Raw genomic sequence first — 25,224 nt, 5'->3', positions numbered from 1 at the left:
TAGTCATGTGCCTACCGTGAGGCCTGAAAAAGGGAGCCGCTCGTCCAATGACCTGTTGAAAGAGGAACGGATGAACGGGTGGGCAGGTGTATGGACACAGGTAATGTTCACGATGTCGGGCTTGTACAAATAAAGACCATTCAAGGGGATGTCTCCGCTGTATGAACTCATAAATATTTACAACTGGAGTCTTGGAGAAGATGTGAAAAATCCTGATGTGTAAGAAAAGGTAAAAATAACAAACGTGTGAACTAAGTAAAGAAGAGGCAGCATATTTTAGGAAGCCGGATGAAGCTATTTTAACAAAAGCACATTGCTATTGCTATCATTCGGAAGAACTGTGATGTGGTGAAAATAACTTAATGAAACAATGTGTCTTCAACACGATCAAAAATCCGCTTCTGGCCCACAGTCCAAAGCTAAACGTTGAAGGAGGGAGCAAAGAAAAGGACAAAGAGAAACCACCACCATTAGTGCCTGCACCAGAGCTATTTATTAGCGTAACTTTTTTTTTTGTTTGTTTCTTAAAGATTTCATAACAACTGAAGTATGTACAAAGTCTTACAGCATTTACACCATAAAAAGTTTCCCATTAGCCGATGAAGTCTAAGGTAGTGCTGCTGAGAACTTCGGGGCATGAGTACAGAGCAATGAAGCAGACTGCCACACGTTTACCTCTCTGCGACCGCACAGCGACTATCAGCTGGTCCACAGCTAACTAACCACCTGCGGGACAGGTTACTGGGGAAAACGGGGAACAAGTTGATAGGCAGCACTAGAGACCAAAGGCGGGGGGGGGCGGGGGGGGGGGCGGGAAGCTACATGGCATCATGTCTCTACAGTTTCCTAGAGCTGTAACAAAGGTCCACAGCCTGAGAGAATAACATAGGCAAGACAACACAATCGCACTGCTCGGATATGGTTCAGCTACGGAAGGTATTCACTTCTGCATGGGAGGCTCTATACTGATATGGCTGGTATTTCCATTTGTGTTTATGTCTTCAGAGAACTCAAACCTGCGCAAGCCCCACCCCCCTCTCCCAAATAAATCAACAACGCAGGAAGGGGAGGAGAGAGGGAAGAGAATCAGCATAGAATCAGTTCTTGATCAAAAACCTTTTTGTTTTGTTTTGGTTTTTAAGACATTTAGTATCAGCTTTAGGATGGCCATTCCCGTCAAAAGATTAATAGTAGGAATTTTGGAATCAACCCAAATCAGAACATCAACAAAACCCCCAACCCCCGGACTCCTAGATTTAATTGCCCTCGTTGTATCTGATTGTCTTTCCTCGGGGTCAGTATTACACAGAAGCACCAACATTTTACACACGGAGTCGGACACAGAACGTAGCACGGTTGCCCCATTACTTTAACGAGTGGCAGGAGAATTCCAATACGCGAACGCTTAACATCAGGCTCACCGCTTTTCTTCCTCAGAAAACCCAGCCTGGTTCTCTCACTCAGGTCAGTCACTGTTATCCGTTTGGTAGCAGATCCCATTTCCTTCCCCACTGTTTGGGTCTCGCGTGTAGGCAAATTGGCTTTTTACTTCGAAACGGTTCTCCTCTCAACTTAAAAGCCAGTGGATAAGATTTTTAATTAAGACACAATAGCGCGGGATAGAAAAACACAAGAACCACATAAATATCGAAGAAGTTGTCTACCGTTTTTCGTGTAAACAGTTTTGCTCAAAAGATCGAAGCCCTAGTTGGATTCTGGATTCTGGCCGCAAACTCTTGGCAGGTGACGTGCGTTCAGCCGGGCTCTGCAGCCATGGTGGACGTGGAAGCCGGGTCGGTCCCCATGTTGACAGGCATGCAACTTGGAAACATTGCACAACAAGCAACACAAAGAGAGTGGAGAAGCTCACAACACTTCAAGGAGACCTCACACCCTTCACGACTGCGGATGCACAGACAGAGACCCACCCCTCCCTCCTTCGCACGCCTTTCTGTCTCACACGTGGGAGACCTTCTGTGACTCTCTGGCTTGTTTGATGCTATACAACCACTTGATGATCCTCGCGTTTCTTTCGATGGCAGAGATGCCGTATGGCACCCGGTCATTGGCACTGTCGTCATTCCTAAGGTCACTGTTACTGTCCTGAGACTGTTCGCAGTCTGAGCTGATCATGCTTGCGCTGCGGAAGTTGAGGGATATGATGTCGGAGTTGGCCCGGGCAAAGTTTTCCATGCCGAGGTTCTCCAGCTCCTCGGGGTCCAGTCCGCAGTAGTTGAAGAACCTCTCCACGTCCGCGTCCACCCGGAAATACCGGTCGCTCAAGTCCGACTTGGACCGCTGGAGCGAGGGCCTCCGGCTGACGCCGCAGGCCGGTTCCACCGCGTCGGCCTCGGGGGACTTCGCGGTGGCCGCGGCCGCGACCTTGGGCTTGGGAGGCAGGGGGGGCGCGGAGCTGCTGCAGGGGATCGCTTTCAAGGGCTTCGCGCTGGTCACCCTGCGGATGTCCGAGGAGCTGTGCGAGACGTGGAGGAAGGACTCGGCCGCCGGCTCCAGCAGCCGCCGGCCCCCGTGGGAGCCGCCCTCCTGCGGGCTGCCGCGGCCCTGCGTGGGGTACACCTTCAGGGACTCGGCGAACGAGTGCCGCTGCAGGTCGGCGGAGTCCGGCCGGTGGGGCGGCCAGTTCCGGGCGCTGTGCTTGTGCCCCGAGCCCGAGCTGGAGCCCTCCGAGCTGTTGATGATGTTCTTCAGGATCTCGAGCTTCAGGGTCTCCCTCTGCACGCCGCTCTCGGTCTTGGCGTGGCCGCCGAACACGCGGAGCGTCGGGCTGCCCAGGGCGCGCTTGGCCGCGGGGCACACGGGCGGCTTGGCCAGCACGGCCGGCTTCACGGGCTCCTGCTTGGCGTTGATGACCTCCTGGCTCTTGACGTACTTGGCCTTGTCGGCCTCCAGCCTCTCCACGGCGCTGAGTCTCTTGGGGTTGGGCTCGGCCTGCCTGCGGAAGTAGTCGGGGCCTTTGTTGAGGATGCGCAGGGGCACGGCCGAGGTGAAGGTGCCCGCGGGGCTGACCGGCTTCACCATGCTACCTGTCTGGAGCGTCTCCGTGGGCATGGTGGGTGGCCTCTCCCCGGCAGCCGTGTTGGATTCTCGTCTGGGCGCCTCCGGGTGCGCGGGGCAGACACATGTACATGAAGCACGCAGGGCGGCGCACGGAGCCTGGGGTCTGGGAGTCGTCAGCAGCAGCAGCAGCAGCAGCGGCGGCGCCTCATCTCACGGCTCGCCGACCGCCCCCCGCGCCCCCCGCCTCCGATCCGCTCGCCCCCCTCTCCGGAAGGCCACGAGCCACGAGTGCCTCTGATGCGCCCGGCCGCCTCCTTTCTTCTCCCCGAACGACGTGGGAGTCTCCTCCGGGTCTTTGTGTTCGACTGCAGGCAGAGCTGAAACACACAACAACCAACCGCGGGTTAGGACGGGCGAGTGACATCACGGCTGTAGCAACAGAGAAAGCCCGCGGCGCCCCCCCCCCCCCCCCCCCCCCCCCCCCCCCCCCGCCGGCCGCGCCTGGGCGGCGGGGCCCCAGGGCCCGGAGCGCGCGCCCCGGGCGCCCTCAGTCGGACGCGGGGGCTCGGGGCGCGCGCGCACGGGGGCCGCGCTCTCCCACGCGTGTGGGCTCTCGCGGCTGCCTCCCCGTGGCCGCGATCCGCCCCCCCGATCACGCCCGGCGGGCGTCCCTCGCACCAAACCCAGCAAATCCTGGGTGGGTGTGGAAATGCGGGCTTGGCCAGGGCCGGGTCCCCGGGGCCCTGAACCCCGCGGCGTTGCGAGGCTCCCGCATCCGCGCCGGCGACCGCGTCGGGGAGTCGGGGAGTCGGGGAGCGCCGTCTCCTTCCCTCCGGCGGGCGGCCAGCGCAAAAACGCTTCGGGGTTTCTTCCTACCGACCGCTCAGTAACGTCTGAAAGGAGCGCTTCCTTCACTCTTCAAAAGCTGAAGATAACGGGGCGAGCCACGGCATTGGCAGCAGAGATGGAAACAAGTTTTTTAAAAGCAGGTTTCAGTTATCTGACTTTGGACAACCCATATATTTGAAAGCACTTTCTCCCGAAAGCCAAGTCTACGGTATGGAGCTCCTCCTGTTAAATAAAGCAAGCTTATTTATTTATTCATTTATTCATTTATTTTTTTAATTAAAAAAGAAAATTAGAAAGACCTCCGGATTAACCAAGTTAACTAATTTGATCATAAATGCTCCATAATGTTTCACACTTCATGAGCAGAAATCAAGGGTTTCTCTGTGGTATGCGTTTTCCCCAGTCCCCTAGAGAGCGAAGAACTAAGAACATGTGAAGACTTCAATCATACCTAAGCACGTCTGTGCTATAGAAAACTGGTGCAAGAATTGAGTATTCACGGATTTATTATTTGTGGCTTTCTGAACACTCTGACCACCCCCGCCCTCAACCAAAACCACCACAATGAAACATTTATCAATACTCCCAGTATCAATCTATCGGCTGTCTCTCTACTTAGTGAACGATATATGTAGCATTTTTCAAAAAAAATTAAAAAAATGTTTATTTATTTTTGAGAGAGAGAGAGAGACAGAGCATGAGCAGGGGACGGGCAGAGAGAGAGGGGGACACAGAATCCGAAGCAGGCTCCAGGCCTTGAGCTGTCGGCACAAAGCCCGACATGGGGCTCGAATTCGCGAACTGTGAGATCATGACCTGAGCTGAAGTTGGGCCCTTAACCAACTGAGCCACCCAGGTGCCCCTAAAAAAATTTTTTTTAATGTTTATATTTGAGAGAGAGACAGAGACAGTACAAGCAGGGGAGGGGCAGAGAGAGAGGGAGACAGAGTCCGAAGCAGGCTCCAGGCTCTGAGCTGTCAGCACAGAGCCTGATGCAGGGCTTGAACTCATGAACCTTGAGATCATGACCTGAGCTGAAGTCAGACGCTCAACTGACTGAGCCACCCAGGCACCCCTAACATTTACTCATTTTTGAAAGACAGAGAGAAACAGAGTGTGAGCAGGGGAGGGCCAGAGAGAGAGGGAGACACAGAATCCGAAGCAGGCTCCAGGCTCTGAGCTGTCCGCACAGATCCTGACATGAGGCTTGAACTCACGAACCATGAGATCATGACCTGAGCTGAAGTCGGAAGCACAACCCACCTAGCCACCCAGGCGCCCCCTAAAATTTTATGTTTATTTATTTTTGAGAGAGAGACAGAGCACAAGTGGGGGTGGGGCAGAGAGAGAGGGAGACACAGAATCGGAAGCAGGGTCCAGGCTCTGAGCCGTCAGCACAGAGCCCGAGGCAGGGCTCGAACCCACGAACTGTGAGATCAGGGGCTCCAACCCAGGAACTGTGAGATCATGACCTGAGCCAAAGTCCAGCGCTTAACCCGACTGAGCCACCCAGGTGTCCCATGTAGCATTTTTCTAAGAACAAGTCTCTTTGCCTGTTACTGCTGACAGAGAACATTTATGAATGCGTCAGCATCCCAGGGTAACTGGTTACAGCCCTTTTCAGCATCTTTGGTTATAATAAGCAATATTAAGGGTAACGTATTCACTAACATCAAATAACTAATTTACAAAATAAAGTGGCGCGTACGTATAAAATCATCTGCTCTCACGTTAAGAAAATGAAGGGTCCATTAATAACAAGCATGGGGGGGGGGGGAGGGAAGCCTGAGATTCCTCTCTCATCATCTTTTACAAGCTCAATCTCCAAATACACCCATCGCCGTGTTTTGCTAAGAGACGATTTTGGGAATCTGCAAAAGGACTTGTTCTAATAAAAATATTTTCCTATGCGAGAGTTGAGAAGCCCCAAGGCAATTCCTACACAATAACTTCCTTTAATTGTGCGCTATGTAGTTTAAAATGTCACCGCCTCCTTCCCCCTCTCATGGATTCGGTGAGATTGTTTCTTTGAACACATTTTGAGTGAAATGCCAGAAGGGAGAGACTATTTCTCTGCGGAGTCTTCTGCGTTTGGTCATCCACCAACCTGGGTCCACCTTCCTGGGAAGATGAACTGGGGCTCGCTTCACAGAGGGGCTCAGGGCCAGAACAGGCAGGAGAGCCTGGGGTCAGAGGCAATCCACCGGATCACAAACGGAGTGCGCGACAGCAGGCTGCCCCCAGGACAGGCGACGTTTCTTCCCAGCATGTGTAACGTCTCCGCTGATTAGTTACCTCTGGAGTTTCCAACCGTGTCCACAGAGGGGACAGGGGCGGTACATCTGGGGACACAGTGAAGGACAGGACTGAGATTGGCGCCCACCAGCTCTGTGCTCAGGGACCAAAGCCAACCTCTGGCAAGGTGAGCCGAGGGGAGAGGATCGTCCAGTGGGTTGCAGGAGACAGAGCTCTTGGAGCCTCTTCTGCTGAGGCCTCGTCTCCTCATCAGGGATAGGAGGTGCTTGGGTGAGATTCCCAAGATCTTGGGAATCTCACCCAAGCACCTCCTATCCCTCTAAGTCATGTGGTTCCCTCCTCCCTCCAAGTCATGTGGTTCTGAGCAGCCAAGAAGGAGCGAGCTATTTCCAATTTCAAAATGGCATATGGGAATATTGGCTCAGGACTGCATTGTGGTTCCTGTATTTACCGTTCCTAGGACAATATTCTCCGCATGATGAGTTGTCCTTATCACGTAATGTGAACTGGCATTAGAACCCATGCTGGCCTGCTCGACTGTCTCCCCTTCTAACCCTATCCTGCTAAGACCAGAAGCCCCAACCTCCACCGCTACTGACCTGACCGTACCGCATGGCCCTGTCTGTTAAGGCGGGCTTTGGTGTCGTTGAGAACACGAAACAAAAATCATTACTTTCGGCTCACAAGACTGGCAGACACCAGTTTATTTAAATACCCGGGCACCCGCCTCAGAAAGCTCCCTGTCTTGCTTTCACAGTTTGCTTTCTTCGTGGAAAAAAAGGCGAGGCAATGGGTAAACAGAGGCAGACGCTCAGGATGGCTCCCGCAGGCACTCCCATCTGTTCCACGCCATCTAACCTTCGGAAGCACGCACTAGAACAAAACCGGTGTGAAAAGATTATGTTAGAAAGGTTGTGACTGGAAGCAGTTCGCACTGCATTTCCTTGTTGTTTCCACCCCTTCCCTCTGGCACCCCCAATCTCCCTAGTAACTTTCAACACCCTGATATTTACAAACGACCAGATTCCGAGCCTACACGTTTTAATCTGGATTCTTTGGAGAGGAAAAGGAAAAGCATCTTCCTGGAAGAAACAGGTTGGGTGCTACAGGATCTGTTTTGGCCAACAAACTACAGCTACTTCAGACCTAATGAAGGCAGCTTAGGTGCTCCTTCTTTTAATGCTCCCATAATCCCTAACTTCTGTTCTTTTCCTTTTCAACGTTGACACGGTGCTGGCTGAGATCGGTCAAATGGTAGATGCCGTGCCTGGAACTCCGGGGCCACATCTCGAGGTCATGGGTGTGTGACAACCACGATCTCTGCTCGGGGAGCAGATGACGCCCCTCTGACCCCTGGACAGGTCCCTCGGGTGTGGCCTGGCACCAGCCAGGAGGGGCTTCTATTTCTTTACCTTATTCTACGAAAGGAAGATCAGAGCTCCGCCACCTAGAATTTCATCAACAAAGGTAATTATACAGTCCTGCCTGATCCCTGACTTACGGCTACGAAGAGGGAACGTAAGCCCGAGGCAGAGAGACACTTCCGCTCACCAACTATTTGGCTACATTCTCCCCTGTTTAATATCCATTTGAACATTTCACGGAAGTAAAAAATGAACCGGAGAACAAAGCTTGGCAGAGGTGAGACACAAAACGGTCCGCCGCATCAGGGTGCACGTGAACTCCACAGCAATCTGGCCTTGGGTGACGGGGGCGGGGCCCTGCCGGTTCCTCCCCCCCCCCCCCCCCCGTGGAGCAGAGGGGCTAGAGGGGTCACGTTATCTGTGGGGGGGTCCTGCTCTGGGTGGGGAGGGCTGGAGGCCACAGGCGCACACGGTGACTCTCACCCACTTGAAGCAGTGTTTCTCAAGCTGTTACGTGCCCGTGCACCCCAGGGGATGCCCTGCAAACGCCCACTCCTGAAGTAGGTCTGGTGTGGGGGGGACCTAGATCCTGTGCTGCTCACAGATCCCAGGAGAGGCCTAGGAAGCTGGTGCACCTTTGAGGGGCGAGAGGAAGCCCACCGCTGCACTCTCGAGCATCAGGTTAGAACCCAAGTGCCTCGGGCACAGAGGAAAACAAGACAAGCTTTCTTGTCTCTCAAGTGAATTCAAGTCTGGGGTCTGTGGGGCACGTAGGAAGAAAGCAAGGGAGTTAGAGCCAGGACCTTGGGACTCGACACAGTCCCGGATTCACCCATAGACATTCCTTAGCTATGTGAAGACTGGCCATTTCCCACGCGCGTTACTACGGAGAAAAGCTGGAAATGTTGCCATTAGGTGGGAGCCGAATTCCACTTGCGGTCACCAAACGTGACCTTCTCTACGAAAACTGAATGTGTTGAATTTGGCGAGCTTGGAAATGCCTTCAGTTCAAACATTCCTGGAGGCGGACAACAGAAGAAGCGGTTTACCTTCGAGGTGAGTAAGAATTCTTGAAGAACCCATCTTCTGATTTCCTACCAAGTTAGAGCACAGAACACTGACAGTACGTGTCAACCTGGGCCATGCTGCTTTCTGACTTTTTTGTTTGTTGTGGTAACAGTATTTGTGCTACTGCCTTTAGGCATCAAACCCCAACCTGGTAGGGGAGGGTCACTCTTGCAACTACAGTCTCGGTTTTTTCCACTTAAGGACAGACAGACATCCTCGTCGGTGCGGCAAAAATGCACAGTTTCACACAACGGTGTTAACCTTTGAATTCTTTACAAACGTAAGAGAAATGCACTCACAATAGAAGAGTCAGAACCGTCCGGGGGAGGGAGAAGGTGGCTGGGCTTGGAGTAGCTGCCTCTGGGTCTGGATCCTGGCTCAGCCCTGCAATGGCTGAGCCGCCATGGGCAGGTTATGGCATCTTCCTGGGCCTCAGGTTCCCCATCTCCAAAATGGGGACAATGATAGTACCCACCTCTTTATAGGACCCGAGAAGGTTAGATAAGGGCACAGACACTTTTCATTCATAACCGTTATGCGGAGGGTGTCTCTGGGGATGGAGAGAAGTGTGGACAATTTCGAGAGACATTGGAAGAAGTACACTGGGCTGAACTTGGAGACGCGCTGGGTGTGGAGGGTGAGGGGGGCGTGTTGAGGACGATTCTGGCTCCCAGTTTGACTGCCGAGAAGTGGTTTGTGGGGAGGTACACAATCTCTCTTCCATCCCTCCCTCCTCTGCACCCCAGGCCTGAGCCAAAACGAACTATGGTAGTCTGTCCCTCCAGACCAGCTGTGTGCATTCACACCTGTCCTCCCCTCTGCCTCAGATGTCTCCTAACCAGCAGCGTCTCACAACGTTTGTCACGTCCTTAATACCCATCACACACGGTTCTGTGGTTCTCACAGAAAATTATTTTATCGAAGCAAAATGCATTCACAAATAACGCTCAGTTCTGTGGGTTCAAGGGAGCAACGCCATTCCATTTGGAAGACGTTAATGCGTCCATTTTAATTAATATGCCATGTTCTCAACGTGTTCCCGTCCTAGCGCATGCTCATTTTTATTCATTTCTTTCATGCTGGGAGAATAACCTGCAAAAAGTGCAAAAGCAAAGGAGAGTGTCAAAAGTGGAAAAGTAACTGGGGAAGTCACAAAAGCAGGTTTGAAAAAAAGACTGCATTTGCACGCTACAAATTGCACAGAAACTAAGAAATCAGAGGGCCCACCATCTGGAAGCATTAAGTCAAAACCACTGCCCTTTCTGGACCTGTACTTTTTCAATTACTGAATGACGTGCCTCGTTCTGTCTCATCGCCCGGTGAATCCCTCTCGTCTATGATTCTGACGGCTGAATCTTCTCTTTTTTGGCCTCAGTGTTGCCATCAACATCAACTCCAGGCTGTTGGTGAAATAATCCTCTTCCAACCACACTATCCCTTCGTATGTTCTTGGCAACCGGGGACTTTTCCCAATAACATTTTGACTTTTGAGTCCAGTATCCTAGTCCTTTTTCGGCTTATTTTTTTCGGTTGGCTACAGAGTAGGTCTTCACAGATGATTTAATAACAAACCCTTGCCCTAGGTTTCCATTCCTTTGTTTTAGTCTTCCACAGGTGGCGTAAACCGTTCCCCCCCTTTTGGGGCACCCCCTTTCAGCCCTGTTTCTTCCGGCACATCCATTCTCTACAACCGCGGGGTAGAAAAAGATGTTGGAATGGGTGCAGAGATGATGGACAGGCCAACTCTTAGCTTGTTTTTTTTTTTTAAACATTTATTCATTTTTGAGAGTGAGAGAGATGGAGCATGAACAGAGGAGGGGCAGAGAGAGAGGGAGACACAGAATCCGAAGCAGGCTGCAGGCTCTGAGCCATCAGCACAGAGCCCGATGCAGGGCTCGAACTCACCTACAGTGAGATCATGACCTGAGCGGAAGTCGGACACTCAACTGACTGAACCACCGAGGCACCCGCCCCCGCCGTTAGCTTCTTATGACTTCATAGATATGGACGAAGAGGAACTGTCTGTCTCACTGGCTCTCATATGTGCCAGGCGCACTGGTGGGGCAGCACACAACTTGTGCCTGCATTTTGATCAAGGTGTGAAAATTACTGGGACAACGGGGGAGGCCCTGTGTTATGGAAATATCCCCCAGGTGGCGCTGTGAGCTGAGCCAGGCTGGAGGGAAGAGCGGAGGGCGGTGGGTGCCACTTGCTACGCCCAGTGTTTCCTCATGAAGCCCAGGGGGCACACAAAGGCGGCTACGGAAGACAACTCTGCCTCAGGAAAGCAGTATGGAGGGCAGTCTCAGGCTCTCTGCTCGGAGCTATGATGGAGGACAGTGGCTCTGTCTGTCTACCTTCATCTCAGACAGTGAGATGAAGCCGTGTTTCCATGAGTACAAGAGTGGGGGTTTCCTAGGTGCACCTAGGTATTTGGGAGAAGGTGCTCTGGAGTGATGGTAAACAGAATTGCCCCCAAAGATTCACCCCCAAAAGGAAGCCCCCAGCCCTGCGCTGAGTGGGAGGCCGTGAGCACCCCCTAGCGGCAGGAGGGGTGCGGCTGCCCCCAGGGAGCCCCAAAGCTCCCAAAGAAAGGCAGCTCTGAAATCCCCCGACCCCAGGGGACCACACCAGATGACAGGTGTCAAAGCCCAAGGCAGGAACCTTGCGATCCTCCCCTGAGCACTCTGCCTGGCCTGCACATTCACACAGCCTCACGGGACCTACTCGGGTCAGAAGGGACGCCTGCTCATGAGAGGGAAAGAAGCTGGAACAAGAAAGGAGGGGAAAACCCACGATGTTTATTACGTCCCCTCCTCCACAGTAAATCCTCCCCCCCCCTCCCCCACCTTCTCTCCTGAGCCAACACAGGCCTGAGCTGGAAAAGGGAGAAGCTAATTTAAACCGGATGAAAGGCTGGAGTTGGGGTTGAGACAGAACGATGGACTGGGCTCTTTCGTTCCTGAAACTGATCTGAGGACTTTCAATTATTTAAGACCCATTGAAGAGGCTATGGGTGCCATCTGAGATCTCATCCCAGGGACGGAAAGGAGAACTCAGCAGGGTGAATTCTTCAGGCACAGAGAAAAGCGCACACTCACTTCCTGTTTATCCCTCCCGAATCCAGGCCAGAAAACAGAAGGGCTCCATCCACACAGTATCCCTCAGGTTTTCTGTTCCCCTGTTCACTCTCTGCCACTCCTCAGTTCAGAGCCCAGGTCCAGGGGTCAAGGTCAACCACACCTAAAGGTCCGCAACCCTGGGAAGTTACTCAAGCTGAGTGTGCCTCAGTTTCCTCTCTTATGCATAATGACTGCTACCCTCCATAGGGCTGATGTGGGAACTCCGTGAGGTATATAAACGCGCTCAGCATGGCACTCAGCACCACGTTTGTTCAGTAAATGTGAGCGGTTATTAAATTTCGTCCCCAGTGTCCGCAACTTGGCACTGATAATCGCCGTCATCAGATCTCGAGCTTTACGGGAACTGAATGATCTTTTGTCTTAAAATGATTCCATTACTCTCAAGCCATAGTGTGTGTGTGTGTGTGTGTGTGTGTGTGTCTGCTATTTCTGTCAAAGTGGATTGACTATGCAGTTTCTGTCTGAAAGGTCATTCGCATGACCCCATTTTTATTTGAGTTACAGAGAAAATATGTGGTTTCAAATTTCAAAGCAAACAGTTATGTGAGTGAACCAGGCTAGAGTAAATAATAGAGCCATTATTAAAAATGAAATCAAACCTAAAATTGGGAGGAGAAAAAGAGCAGGTCAAATCTCAATCCACGATGGATTCTTTAATGTCATTCTCCAAGGTCATTTAGAAAATGCTTCGTTTTCATTTTGAAGTCAATCCGTTATTTTAAAATGTTATGGGTTCCCTTTAAAACGCCTTTCTCCTATTTAAGACAATTAGAATGAAAACAGAATCAGGGGGACAAAAATCACATTTCTGGTCCAACGTTCTTCCTTGGCCAAAGGCGAAGAAAATGCTGCTAAGACAGGCCCAGCAACTTGTTCCACGGTGGGGGAGCCCTGCCTTTCACCTGAGATTACAGAAATCAAGGCTGCGTGTAGCTGGGCCCCCAAAATCATTTGGCAATACAATGGCTTGCTTAATGACAATAACTACAAGTAATTAAAAAACAGGGCCACTAGGATTCCTAATGAAAATCCAATAGGACCGCTTGCCTTATCCAAACAAACATAAAACGATCCCACTCGCAGCCACTTTACCCTCTCCTAGAGTTTTATGTGGTTTTACGTTCCGCTGTGAGAATGCGGGAGGCCAAATTCTAAATGAACGTCAAGTTCAAGGGACCACTGTCCTCTTTTAAAGACTAGTGTGCTCAAGTCACAGGCTTTAGAAGTCTTGCTAATTAACGTGGGTCTCAGTGTTAGCTGGTTCCCTTAGTCAGGTAGACCAGGCGACCCTTCCAGGGGCTCAACGATCTCAAAGATTCGGAACTCTAAAAGGATCCGTGTTGTGCATGGAGACACTGTCAGAGGACCACCTCATCCGTGCTCACAACTGCCTCCTCGAGGCTGCCTGGTGCCCCTGTGTAAGCCAGAGGGTAGGTACTTGTGAGTGGCCCCTGATGGCCCTGACCAGAATCCAGGGTTGGGTGCATCTGGGGACCCTGCACCTACGTTCTCCCACCAGCATCGATGTTAAGCATCTGTGCTTCACATACTGCTTTTTCCTTTAGCTGTGTGTTGACTTGTCCTCTACGGCAATCGTAGCTCATATATACGATAACAGAGATTAAGGGTGGCAATATAGACCGAACCCTTATTTCTGAAAGTCTTTTTAAATTTTTTTTTTTTTTTTTTCAACGTTTATTTATTTTTGGGACAGAGAGAGACAGAGCATGAATGGGGGAGGGGCAGAGAGAGAGGGAGACACAGAATTGGAAACAGGCTCCAGGCTCCGAGCCATCAGCCCAGAGCCTGACGCGGGGCTCGAACTCACGGACCGCGAGATCGTGACCTGGCTGAAGTCGGACGCTTAACCGACTGCGCCACCCAGGCGCCCCCCTGAAAGTCTTTTTAATTTCTAGTGACCAGCCTTGGGGCAGAGGAGATTTTACTCTGGAATAAACCTTAACATGTGTTAACATTGTGAACCATTTTTCAACTTGAAGGGAGAAAAAGTAAAGCAGCATTTTTTTTTTTTTTTTTTTTTTTTGCACAGTGGGCCAAGTTCGCTGTAAGTGGATTAGGTAAATTCCTTTGTATTACGTTTGAAAATTAACCTGTTAATCATGGCCACTTCTTATAAAGCTATATAATGTCCCCAGGACTGTACTAATGCATCTTATAGGTTTTTTAAATTCAATCCTGCCGATATCTCTAAAGCAAGCATTATCCCTATTTTACAGATGAGGACACTGAGGTCCAAATAGTCTAAGGTATTCAATACTGAGTGGCTGTTGGCTCTACACCCAGGTCTGCACAGGTACACTTCGCCCCACCTCGCCGTGTCACACTGTCACCCCAGAGCTCTTAATGATGTCGTTTTGAATGTTTTATATTTGGGGAATATGGCCATAGGAGCCCACACTAATTATATTTTAGTCCCTAAAAATCTCCTCTTTTGGCTGTGTGCTGTTCAGTACCAGCTTCCCCCAGAAGGTGGAGAAGGAACAGAAATCTCCTTAATTTTTTGCTAAATCAAATAACCATGCCATTTGCTAACAGCTTAAGTGCACAAGCAGAGAAGGTGAAGTGTTTATAAATTGGGTTCCATTAATTTCATTTTCTTTCGTGATACCACTGACTGCGGATCTATGAAAGTTAACCGAACTTTGATGAAAATAATGAGAGATATTAAAAGGAACAACAAGCAACATAAGACTGTGATTTCATTCTGTCTTACTACACAGAGCATCAGAGAGCAGGGATCGCACACTTTTTATTGCCATTTCCAGTAAAGCTGCCCGCCTTGCACATAGTCAAGCGCTTGAGTTGAACTAAAACGCTAACCACTCCGTAGAATATCTAGCACGTCAATTTATATTGCAGAGACCCAATGAAGATGTCAGATACAAAGCTTGGGAAGTGAAACTTGGAATAAACTGTTTACAAATTTGAAACCACACTCAAATAGCCTCCTTTTTCTTTCTAATGTTTTTTTTTTTTTTAATTTATTTTTGAGACAGAGACAGACAGAGCATGAGCAGGGGAGGGACAGAAACAGAAGGAGACACAGAATCCGAAGCAGGCTCCAGGCTCCGAGCTGTCGGCACAGAGCCCGGTGTGGGGCTGGAACCCACGGGCCATGAGATCATGGCTCTGAGCCAAAGTCACTCAACCGACTGAGCCACCCAGGCGCCCCAGAGCACCTCCTTTGGACTGCAGAGTTTGGTATAATAGCACACAACTGCACAGAACCTGTTCTTTCACAACTTCATGGACACATTAGCCCGGAATTGTGGTTAGGGAACAAATACGCTGCAAAAGGACATCAATGCAAGGTAGAATTTTCAAGCATAGCCAGTGGGTTCACTTAAAAACAAACGAACAGGGGCGCCTGGGTGGCGCAGTCGGTTAAGCGTCCGACTTCAGCCAGGTCACGATCTCGCGGTCCGTGAGTTCGAGCCCCGTGTCAGGCTCTGGGCTGATGGCTCAGAGCCTGGAGCCTGTTTCCAATTCTGTGTCTCCCTCTCTCTCTGCCCCTCCCCCATTCATGCTCTGTCTCTCTCTGTCCCAAAAATAAAAAAATAAATTAAAAAAAAAAAAAACAAAAACAAACGAACAAAACACGTGGTCTCCTTTGCCAAGGAACACCGAGAATCGTTTTCGAGTTCTCGAATAGCTCTTAGTACCGCAGCGGTTCGGACGAGTTCTTTGCCTCACACGTACTCAAAAAAGGTAACAGCATTTTCTCATTTTCCAGGATTCAGACTGCACCGTGGGAGAAAAAAATAACCTTCAAAATAAGATATGTAAGTAGCCAGACACGTGTTTTGTGCAGCTCATCTTTTGATCTTGAGCGTTTTGACGCGTCTCACGCGAATCATCTCCAAACCTAGAACGCCACGAGGTAGGGCTTCACCACGATTTGCGCTTGAAGTGATATTTTTGGGTCCAAGTGACAAGGAGCTCAGGAATGACTGGTAAGTTCATTCTACTTGCCCGGGCCCATTCCGGCACCAGAGCACCAGGCACGGGGCCAAACTGTTGGCTCTGCTGGGCAGTTTAGCCTGGAGGTGTCTGGGGGCAGGCACTGGGCTAGAAGGGACGGGAGATCCCGGGGCCAAGGATAATCTGGGTGTGTGGCCGCAGCCCCCTCCCACCTGCCGCCAGGACCCCGTCTTCCCGGCCACGCGCTCTGATGCCTGCTTCCAGCTCCGGCTCGCTCCTCTGCCAGGCCTTGACCAGAGCCTTCCAGGCTGGAGAAAGTGTCCCCGAGGCCCCTGAGAAGCCTCTACTGACCTCTCTCTCCGCATCCGGTCCTTCCTCCCTGGCACTTCCCTTATGGTCCTTATAGTCAAGTGGCGGTCCCGCCCTCTCATCTCCCAGCCACACACACCCGAGGGCAACCCGGCTCTCGTCTGTCTGTCCAGCCCAGCACTTACTGCTGGGGACGGCAGGCTTCAGAGATCTCTCGCAGGGACGCTTGTCTGACCCGAGTCCAGTTCAGGACGTGTCTGTGCCTCAGTGGAAAAGAATAAAAGCTCACGCTATCCCCAAGGCTTTGCTTACTTCCCCGTCTCCCTCCTCCTGCTGCCCAAATGCACAAACACACAAACAAAAAGCTGCTCACTTAAGAGGCGCTCTAAGGATTACAGTAATCTTAAATCTATATTAAAAGTAATCGGATAAAGACTTAAAAAAACCACAGGCGTTGCTGGATGAACAGAATGCATCTTTCACGCGCTCTGAAAACTCTGCCTTTGGTATCCACTCACATACAATGTACTTTTTTACTGCCCTCCTTCGTGCTTTCACTTCAAAACGATGCTATCTGCCTCTATCTTGATTAATTTTAAGCTTCTCACGCCTGTTTACTAAAGAAAAATGACTCCTTCAAAGTGAGAAAAGAGGGTAGGCTTTTTGAAATAGTTTTTTTTTTTTCCCCTGTCTCTAGCCTTTTTTGTTTGTTTGTTTGTGTGGCAAGAAATGGGAGTTTTCCATTACTTTTTTAACAGGAAAGAATTATTTCGCTTGTGCCAAAAGGTGGCTGTTGACGTTCAGTGCTTCACGATCTCTCAAGCTTTTGATTTTAGGCGCAATCCCTGGGTCTAAAAAGAGAAATGCAGTAGCAACCATTTGTGGGGTACCTTTCCTCGGTCGGACCTCATGCCGGATAAGTGCCTTACATTTATCAGCCTCGCCCAACGGGTGTCATGTGTCCCCCTTAGCAGATGGGGAAACTGAGGCTTGGGAAGTCTGAGGGGCTGGCGTGAAGCCGGTCAGTCGAAGGAGCTCAGTGTCGACCTCAGGTCTGTTTTCTAAACCTGTGCTCTCCCACTGCTCTGCGGAGACATGGAAACATCTGCGGCTGCAGGGAGTGAAGACGGGCCGGATCTGGACGAGAGCCAGGAAGGAAGGGAGGACGGAACAGAGCGGGCGCCCTCCTCACCACCCCCAACCCAGATGATGCCAGGCCTCTGGCTGCTTTCCTAACGAAACCTCCTTCCTGCTGTGGTGGCAGAATCTGGGAGGCACTGCAGTTAGCGGTAGTGGCCGCACCAGAGGATAAAACAGTGAGGGGGAGTGAGAGGCAGGAGGATGTTCTGAAAACTTTGTGAGACGGCGTTCGTAACATATGAAAAATCGGCCCGATAAACCCAACTTGTGGCAGTGCCCATAAAAGCTCTGCTTGGTAAGATGCTCCAAGGGGATCTCAAAATTGCGCTCTACCCTCCTTGTGGGAAATAATTATTCTATCCTGCTAAGGAAATGACACCGTCTTCCTAACGACTGAAAAATAACAGTCCAGTCATCACCGGATGAGATAAAAGCCACATTCTGTCTGGACGAAGCTGGGCCCACCCCTGGGCATGAACCCTTCGGGTCACGGAGACCCACTCAATACGGCAAAGACAGCTTCCTATCATCTCCCTGCCCTCAAGGGAACAGGCCCCTAAAGGGACACAGTCCAGCCAGTTTGTACAGAGAGAACGGTCTAGAATGCAGGAAGCGCCAGAGGCGTCCCGGTTCATTCAGAGGATGTTTCCTGAGCACCTACTATACGCCGGGCCGTGAACAAGACGAACGATACAGACGGGGCTCGCATACATGGCGATACCTAAGAGAAAGAAAGAAAACACGTAGTCCAGTAAGTAGAGCCGCTAAAAGGAAAAACAGATCGTGTATTTTAGCAAGGTGGAAGTTACGGCCGACTTCAGTAAAACAGAGCTTGGCAAAGCGTCGGGCGGGGGGTTTAGGAGAGGATGGAAGAAAGAAAGGAGACACTGAGGGCTGGCGGCTTGGTTCAGGAGGTGATAGCTGGAGGGGAAGCAGGGTCAAGGGAGGGTTTTTTCTTTAAGGGGGTAGAAGTGACAGCACGTGTGTCTGTGACAGGAATGAGACGGCAGAAAGAAAACGTGCACAATGCAGGAGAGAGAGAGAGGGAGGCTTCACACAAAAGTGCCGGGAACAGGGGAATAAAAGCAAGAACCGTAAACTTTAACACAGGCAGTGAGTGCTGGCTCACGGGTGTCGGAAGGTTGTGTGTGGGACGTCTCACAACTGGCCTGTAACACTGGAGGACACCTTCCTAAATGACACCTTCTCTGAAGGAATGGCGGGGGTGGGGAGCACTGCTGAGGGTCAAGGGGGTAATGATACGGACCCCCCTCGGAGCCCGTGGGTGGGCACGGGGCAGAGAGTGGTGGCCGACCCGGGAAGGTAGGCAGAAAGCCAGCGGCATTGCTGTGGGGAGGTTACCAGACCCCAGGGAGTCAGCAGCTACCTTGTGGCGCAGATTACAAACTGCCACCGAGGCAAAGCCTAAGAGTGTGACAGGAAGTGACAGATCTCCATTTGCCGCTTCTGCGGCCAAAAGCAAAGCATCTGATGAATTACAGTTGTACGTCCTGCAAGAGAGAGGAAGAACATACTGCTGCCGTGAACTTAGATCTAGTTCACCAACGGGAAATCAGAGACCCCACGGAGAGGGAGCTCGGCACGCACAGAGTCTACAATTACGGAGGCAGGGAATTCAATCGCTCGACAAATACCAACCGAGTGCCTACCACGCGCCAGCCACCGTTCCGGGTACTGATGTGTACATCCGGTACATCCGGTAACCGATGTGAGTGCGGCACGCACAGCATTCCAGCAAGCAGACTGCACAATTCAGGGTAAAGGTGCTGAGATCTGATGGCTGGACTCTAAGGCGGAGAAGACGAACTCCCAACTGCTCCCAGGGTGAGACGCGGGAAAGGCATCTGAGAGAAACAGGTGACAGAGGACCAAAGGGGGCAAGTAAACCATGAGGCAAGAAGGGGCCCAGAGCAGGCGTGTGGGACCCGGGACGACAGCGCCCACAAGAAGGGGCTCAGGCGCCTGTATATCTGCCGGGTTCTTACTCTGGCTCCACCCTTTATTGCCACGTGACCTCCGTCGCCCTGGCCTTCCCGTCCCTTACGTGTGCCATGCGGATGATGCTAGGACCTACCTCGGGGAGGGGGCGATACACGTTAGCCACCGTTCTTTTTTATTTTATTTTATTTTATTATTTAAAAAAAAATTTTTTTTTAAACATTTATTTTTGAGACAGAGAGAGAGCATGAACGGGGGAGGGGCAGAGAGGGAGACACAGAATCTGAAACAGGCTCCGGGCTTCGAGCTGTCAGCACAGAGCCCGATGTGGGGCTCAAACTCACAGACTGAGATCATGACCTGAGCCAAAGTCGGAGGCTCAACCGACTCAACACCCAGGCACGCCACCATTCATTCTATTTTCTGTCTCTTACCAATTGGACTACACTAGGTATCTCAAATAAGTGGAATCATATAGTATTTGTCCCTTTGTACTGGCTGATATCCCTTAGAATAATGTCTTCAAGTTTCACCCATATTGTCGCATGTGTCAGAATCTCCTTCCTTTTTTTTTTTTAATTTTTTTTTAACATTTATTTATTTTTGAGACAGAGAGAGACAGAGCATGAACGGGGGAGGGTCAGAGAGAGAGGGAGACACAGAATCGGAAACAGGCTCCAGGCTCCGAGCTGTCAGCACAGAGCCCGACGCGGGGCTCGAACTCACGGACCGCGAGATCGTGAGGTGAGCCGAAGTCGGCCACTCAACCGACCGAGCCACCCAGGCGCCCCGCCACCGTTCTTTTTTAATGAGCTGGAGCAATACCGCGAGGCGGCCACAGAAGCAATCTGCAGACCGGTCGAAGGAAGCATTTTTGGAACAATCAAAACTATCCCGAGCAGGAGTTAACTCCTTTGCAACCAAGAGCGGGCTCCTTCTCCCAGGACGCGTGTGTGCAGACGCCGACCTCCCACCTGTCCGAGAAACAGAGGGGATTCCTGGGGCGGGTGGGAGGGCGCGGCTGGCGAATGTCAAGTGCCTCTCCGAGAAGTCTGCTTCTCTGAAACTTCTCTCACTGCCTGGACTTCGTTTACCGCGCTCAGAGCAAGAGGACAGGAACGCGAGGACAGACAGCACGTGAAGTCAGCAGAAACATTTGCAGACAGACTGTCCTAAGATACCGAGCACTAGTTGCACAGGTGACAGCAGGGCAGCGGCAAGAATGCTTATGATAAGCTGTTGAGGTCTTCCGGAAAAGAGCGAAGAAGAGGAAGGTGTGAGTGAGGAGGGCTGGCTGAAGGAGAGGGGAGAGAAGAGAGAGCAACACGTCTTGTCGACCGTGGCCGCGGAGACTGAGCTGTGCCTTGCAGACCGACGACCTTTCTCCCCACGCTGTTCTCCTGGTTCTTGGTCGGCACCCGGGGTTGATTTCTGACATCTCTTACGGCCCTGAAATTCTTCTCGCAGGGCGTGTCTCCCAGTGCAGACTGTGTAGAGTCTTTCGAGCAGTGCACAGCCCCTGAAACTGCCCCACGAGTTTATGCGCTCACCAAGGAAATCACCACGTAGGAGCCGTTCACTGGGCTAAGGAATGATGACAGGTGGTTGATACCTGAAGGTCAGAGGCCGCCTCTAATGTGACCCAGAGCCAGGCGGTTAAACGTGACACCGTGCTACCAACAGCATTTCGTTTGCGTGTGATGCCTCAGCTCATTCGGGAGGTCACGTCCTCCCAAAGGCTTTCGGAAAACCTCCATCCACGACTGCAGTTCGGAGATGGGAGTCATTAAATCCTGCAACAGGCGGCCACTGGCTCCGAACTGAGAGATACCACCAGGAATCACTGGATATAATGCCTGCCTCTCCAAAATGAATGTTTTGATTCATGCCATTTCCCCCTCCATTAGCTTCGAGGGCACCTAACTCCTTTGTGATATTCTTTTTTCTTTATCGATTTCTAGAGGGAGGGCATTGGATTTTTCTCTTTTGTTTAAGAGCTTTAAAGATTGACGGAGGCTTTTCAGTGTTCACCTGTTTTACTTAACAAGGCTCTCTCGATCTCTGCAATTACTGTTTCTGGAACATAAGGAGGTTAGAGCATAAGGAGGTATATCTAGAAAGATATTTCAATAAATGAAGCCAAAATATATACACAGGAAGGCAAAATGACTCCTTCTATCAAGCCACAATTGACCATTAAATTGAAATTTATCTAGGGAGGAAACAGGAAAATGGTATTTTTTTTTGAAAAAGCTAGTGTCTATCTCAGAAAAAAATCTCTTAGCAATCCATGTCTCGTCTTTGGACGAAGAGCTACTCAACATGCAACTTCTCATTTTTCAGTGTCAGCTTTTTCAAGTATTATGAAAAACACTATAAAGTGACCTATCTCCTGACACCTACAGAAAGTAACGCGTCATTCCAAAATCCGTTTCTCCCACTTGCGGGACAAAACACACCTTCTCTGACAGATGGGAAAGGCCCCTTTACGTAATCCCTCCGTCGCCCCCACCCCGACGCACGAAAAAGTTCCTCTACAAAGTATCTATTAAATGTTGCCTTATAGCTGCACAATCTACTAACGACCTTCGGGTCCAACTCTCTAGCCAGAACTGGAATGTTATGGTACAGTGGGGATATTCAAGATACGGCCTCGCTGGGAACTAGGTAGCAAACTGATACAAGGATTACAGTGATTTTCAAAAAGCAGGATTATCTGAGAAAGCGGTTGGTAGGAGTCCCTCGCAGGAACCGAGGAAGACAGCAGCACCCCTGCGTGCAGGGCAGGCTCTGGACCCAAGCTGGTCTGTGTTTCGAACCTGCTTCCCTACACGCTCTAGTCCTGTGACCTTGGGTGAGTGAATTCCCCCGACGTGCTATCCTCTACTTTTCCGTCTCTTAAGTGGAGACGACCACGCCTTCCTCCCTGGGTGGCTGTGAATTTGAGGTGACAGGAAGGACGGAAGGCCCTCAGCCTGGGGCCTGGCATAGCGAAGGTGTGTGCTCAAATTTCACAGTAAAGGTGCTACTTCTAATGGAAAGTATTAAAAGCACTTGGTGGTATTGGCGAGTCATTTCTTTGGTCATCATTTTCCAAACACATGGAAATTCTAGACGTTCTTGTTAAAATAAATGTAGGAGAATGAAAAGTGTACCAACAAAAAACAATCTTTCTGGGGTTTTGGGAGGCATCGCATTCAACCTGCTTAGCAATGTGGGGACCAGTGACATCTTCACTGGGCTGAGTTTTCCAGTTTACTAGCATGGTAGGTCACTTCATTTATTTAGATCTTCCCAGATCTCTTTGTCGGAGTTTTACCGCTTTCAGCATACACGTCCTGTACGTGTTTTGTTAGATTTACCTTTAACTATCTCATTTTTTTTTTTTAGCCATTGTAAACGATAGTGTATTTTTAATTTTAGTTTCCATGTGCTCATGACTAGTGTATAGAAATATAATTGACTCCTGTGTGTTGATCTTTTTTTTTTTTAATTTTTTTTTTCAACGTTTATTTTTTATTTATTTTTGGGACAGAGAGAGACAGAGCATGAACGGGGGAGGGGCAGAGAGAGAGGGAGACAAAGAATCAGAAACGGGCTCCAGGCTCTGAGCCATCAGCCCAGAGCCCGACGCAGGGCTAGAACTCACGGACCGCGAGATCGTGACCTGGCTGAAGTCGGACGCTTAACCGACTGCGCCACCCAGGCGCCCCATCCTGTGTGTTGATCTTGTACCCTGCGACCTTGCTGAATCTGTGTTTTAATTCTAGAGTTTGGTTGTTTTTCTTTAAGTTTTTGGTAGACCCCTTGATATTCTCCAAGGAGACAATATGCCAGACAATATAGACAACGAGAAGAAGCCGGCAGAAGCAGAGCAGGCCAAAACGAAACAGTGCAAGGCAGGAAGAGTATCAAGTAAAACCTCCTATCAGTTACATGCAAACTCACAGAAGATTCTTTTAAGATTTATATAGAAAGGAGGGGCGCTTGGGTGGCTCAGCTGGTTGAGCATCTGGCTCTTGATCTTGGCTCAGGTCACCATGACCTCATAGTTTGTGAGTTCGAGCCCCATGTCGGGCTCTGTGCTGTCAGCGCCTGCTTGGGCTTCTGTCTCTCTCTCTCTCTCTCTGCCCCTCCCTTTTGTCCGCAGTCTCAAAAAAGTAACAAAATAAACTTAAAAAAATTTATACGGAAAGGCAAACGAACTCTAATAGCTAAAACAATTTTGAGAAAAAAGAATAAAGTGGGGGGAATCGCTCTACTTACTCTCAAGACTTATGAAATAGCCATAAAATAAAGACTGTGTGATACTGTGAAGGGACAGACTTACAGATCAGTGGAACGGAACAGAAAACCCAAATATAGTACCAGTATACTCACACACGAGTACAGTCAGCATGTTTCGACAAAGGTTCAGAAGCGATTCGATGAAGGAAGAATCGTCTTCTCAACAAACAGTACTGGAACAACTGGGCATCCATAGGCCAAAATGTGAATCTTGACCTAAATTTCATACCTTATGCAAAAATTCAGAAAGGATCACAGATCTACTTGTAAGACATAAAACTATAGAATTTTTAGGAGATAACAGAGGAAAAAGTCTTTGAGATCCTGGGGCTTGACGAAGCAAAGTTCTTGGGTATGACAACAAAAACGTGATCCAACAAAGGAAACATGGATAAGTCAGACTTATCAAAATTAAAAAAAAAAAACTTTTGCTCTGCGAAAGACCCTGTTACCAGGAGGAAAAGACAAGCTACAGACTCAAAGAAAATAGTCGCCCAACACGTATCTGACAAAGAACTCAAATCTGGAATATATAGATAAGTCAAAACTCAACTTAAAAAAAAAAGACAATCCAGTTGGAAAATGTGCAAAAGATATGAAGAGATACTTCGACAGAGAGGGCATATGAAGGGCAGAAAACACGTGAAAAAGATGTCCCACATCACTAGTGGTTAAGATGGCAAAGCAGTATCTTTACACGCTTGTTAGAGCAACTAAGATAAAAAAAAGCGCCACCACGAAGATCATGCTGGTGAGGGTGCAGACAAACTAGATCACTGTGTGCACCGAGTAGGAATATTTTCCGGTAGGGACATGCCGGGAAAGAGTTTGGCAGGTTTCTGTTTTTGTTTTTTGTTTTTTGAAAGCTAGGTGTAGACTTACATAGAACTCAAGAATTGTACTCCTGGGCATTCATTCCAGGGAAATGAAAACTATACCCACATAAAACCTATGCATACTTGTTCACAGCGGCTGTATGTGTAATAGTTGAAAACTAGAAGCAGCCAAAATGTCCCTTAATGGGTGACTGCTTCAGCATAAGCATCCCATGGAATGCTTCTCAGAAATCAAAAAGAACTACTGGTCCATGCAACAAGTTGGACGCATCTCAAAGGCATTAATTACACTGGGTGAAAAAAGCCAATATCCAAAATCGTATACTGACTCATCCCAGTTATGTAACATCCTCGAAATTATGTAACTACAGTGATGGAGAACAACACATACATGGCCATGAGGGGCTGGGGGCAGTGTGTACATGTGTGTGTAAGGGGGTACGGAAAGGGAGACCTCTGCATACAGAAGAGGATCTTGACTGCGGTGGTGGTTACATGAAACTATACATGTGATGAGAGTGACATATGTATGGCATCCCACACGTTGTCCCAATGTCCATTTCTTGGCTTTGATCTCTGATACTACACTATAATGCTATCAGACATAACCGTGGGCACAGAGAGTGCTGGGAGATGGTACGTAGCATTTCTGTTATCTTTGTAACTTTCTACGAATCTACAATTTCAGAATAAAAAGTAAAAAAAAAAAAACCAAAAAAAAAGCCTTGCCCAGGACACAAGGCGGAAACACACAATCTATTTCCCGAATAAGTGAAAAAAATCATTACTTTAAAAATAACACAAATTTGGGGGCACCTGGGTGGCTCAGTGGGCTAAGCACCTCACTTTGGCTCAGGTCATGATCTCATGGTTTGTGAGTTCAAGCCCCGTAGGCTCTGTGCTGTCAGCACAGAGCCCAACTGCAGATCCTTTGTCCCCCTCACTCTCTGCCCCTCCCCTAGTTGCGCGTGCTCTCTATTTCTCAAAAAGAATAAACGTTTAAAAAATTAAAGGGGCACCCGGGTGGCCCAGGTGGCTAAGCATCCGACTTCA

At 49.8% G+C, this 25,224-nt stretch overlaps 1 protein-coding gene across 5 annotated transcripts in view; it reads right to left on the bottom strand.

The window, feature by feature from the left end:
* Positions 1-474: 474 nt before the first annotated feature.
* FAM110B (family with sequence similarity 110 member B) overlaps positions 475-25,224 on the bottom strand; it is a 145,975-nt gene continuing 121,225 nt past the window's right edge. For 4 of the 5 annotated variants that reach the window (XM_043601118.1, XM_043601116.1, XM_043601117.1 and 1 more), the window contains one exon: positions 475-3,395. In XM_043601118.1, the coding sequence (XP_043457053.1) occupies positions 1,957-3,069 (1,113 nt within the window). In that variant the 5' untranslated portion in view covers positions 3,070-3,395 and the 3' untranslated portion in view covers positions 475-1,956. Of the gene's footprint in view, positions 3,396-6,811; positions 6,997-25,224 lie in introns of those variants that run through there. The other variant, XR_006300451.1, reaches the window with a different exon arrangement.

Source organism: Prionailurus bengalensis, chromosome F2 (genome assembly GCF_016509475.1).
Source record: "Prionailurus bengalensis isolate Pbe53 chromosome F2, Fcat_Pben_1.1_paternal_pri, whole genome shotgun sequence".
Classification (NCBI taxonomy): Eukaryota; Metazoa; Chordata; class Mammalia; order Carnivora; family Felidae; genus Prionailurus; species Prionailurus bengalensis.
Note: the sequence above shows the minus strand (reverse complement) of the source record. Positions and strands in the feature narration are given on the sequence as shown.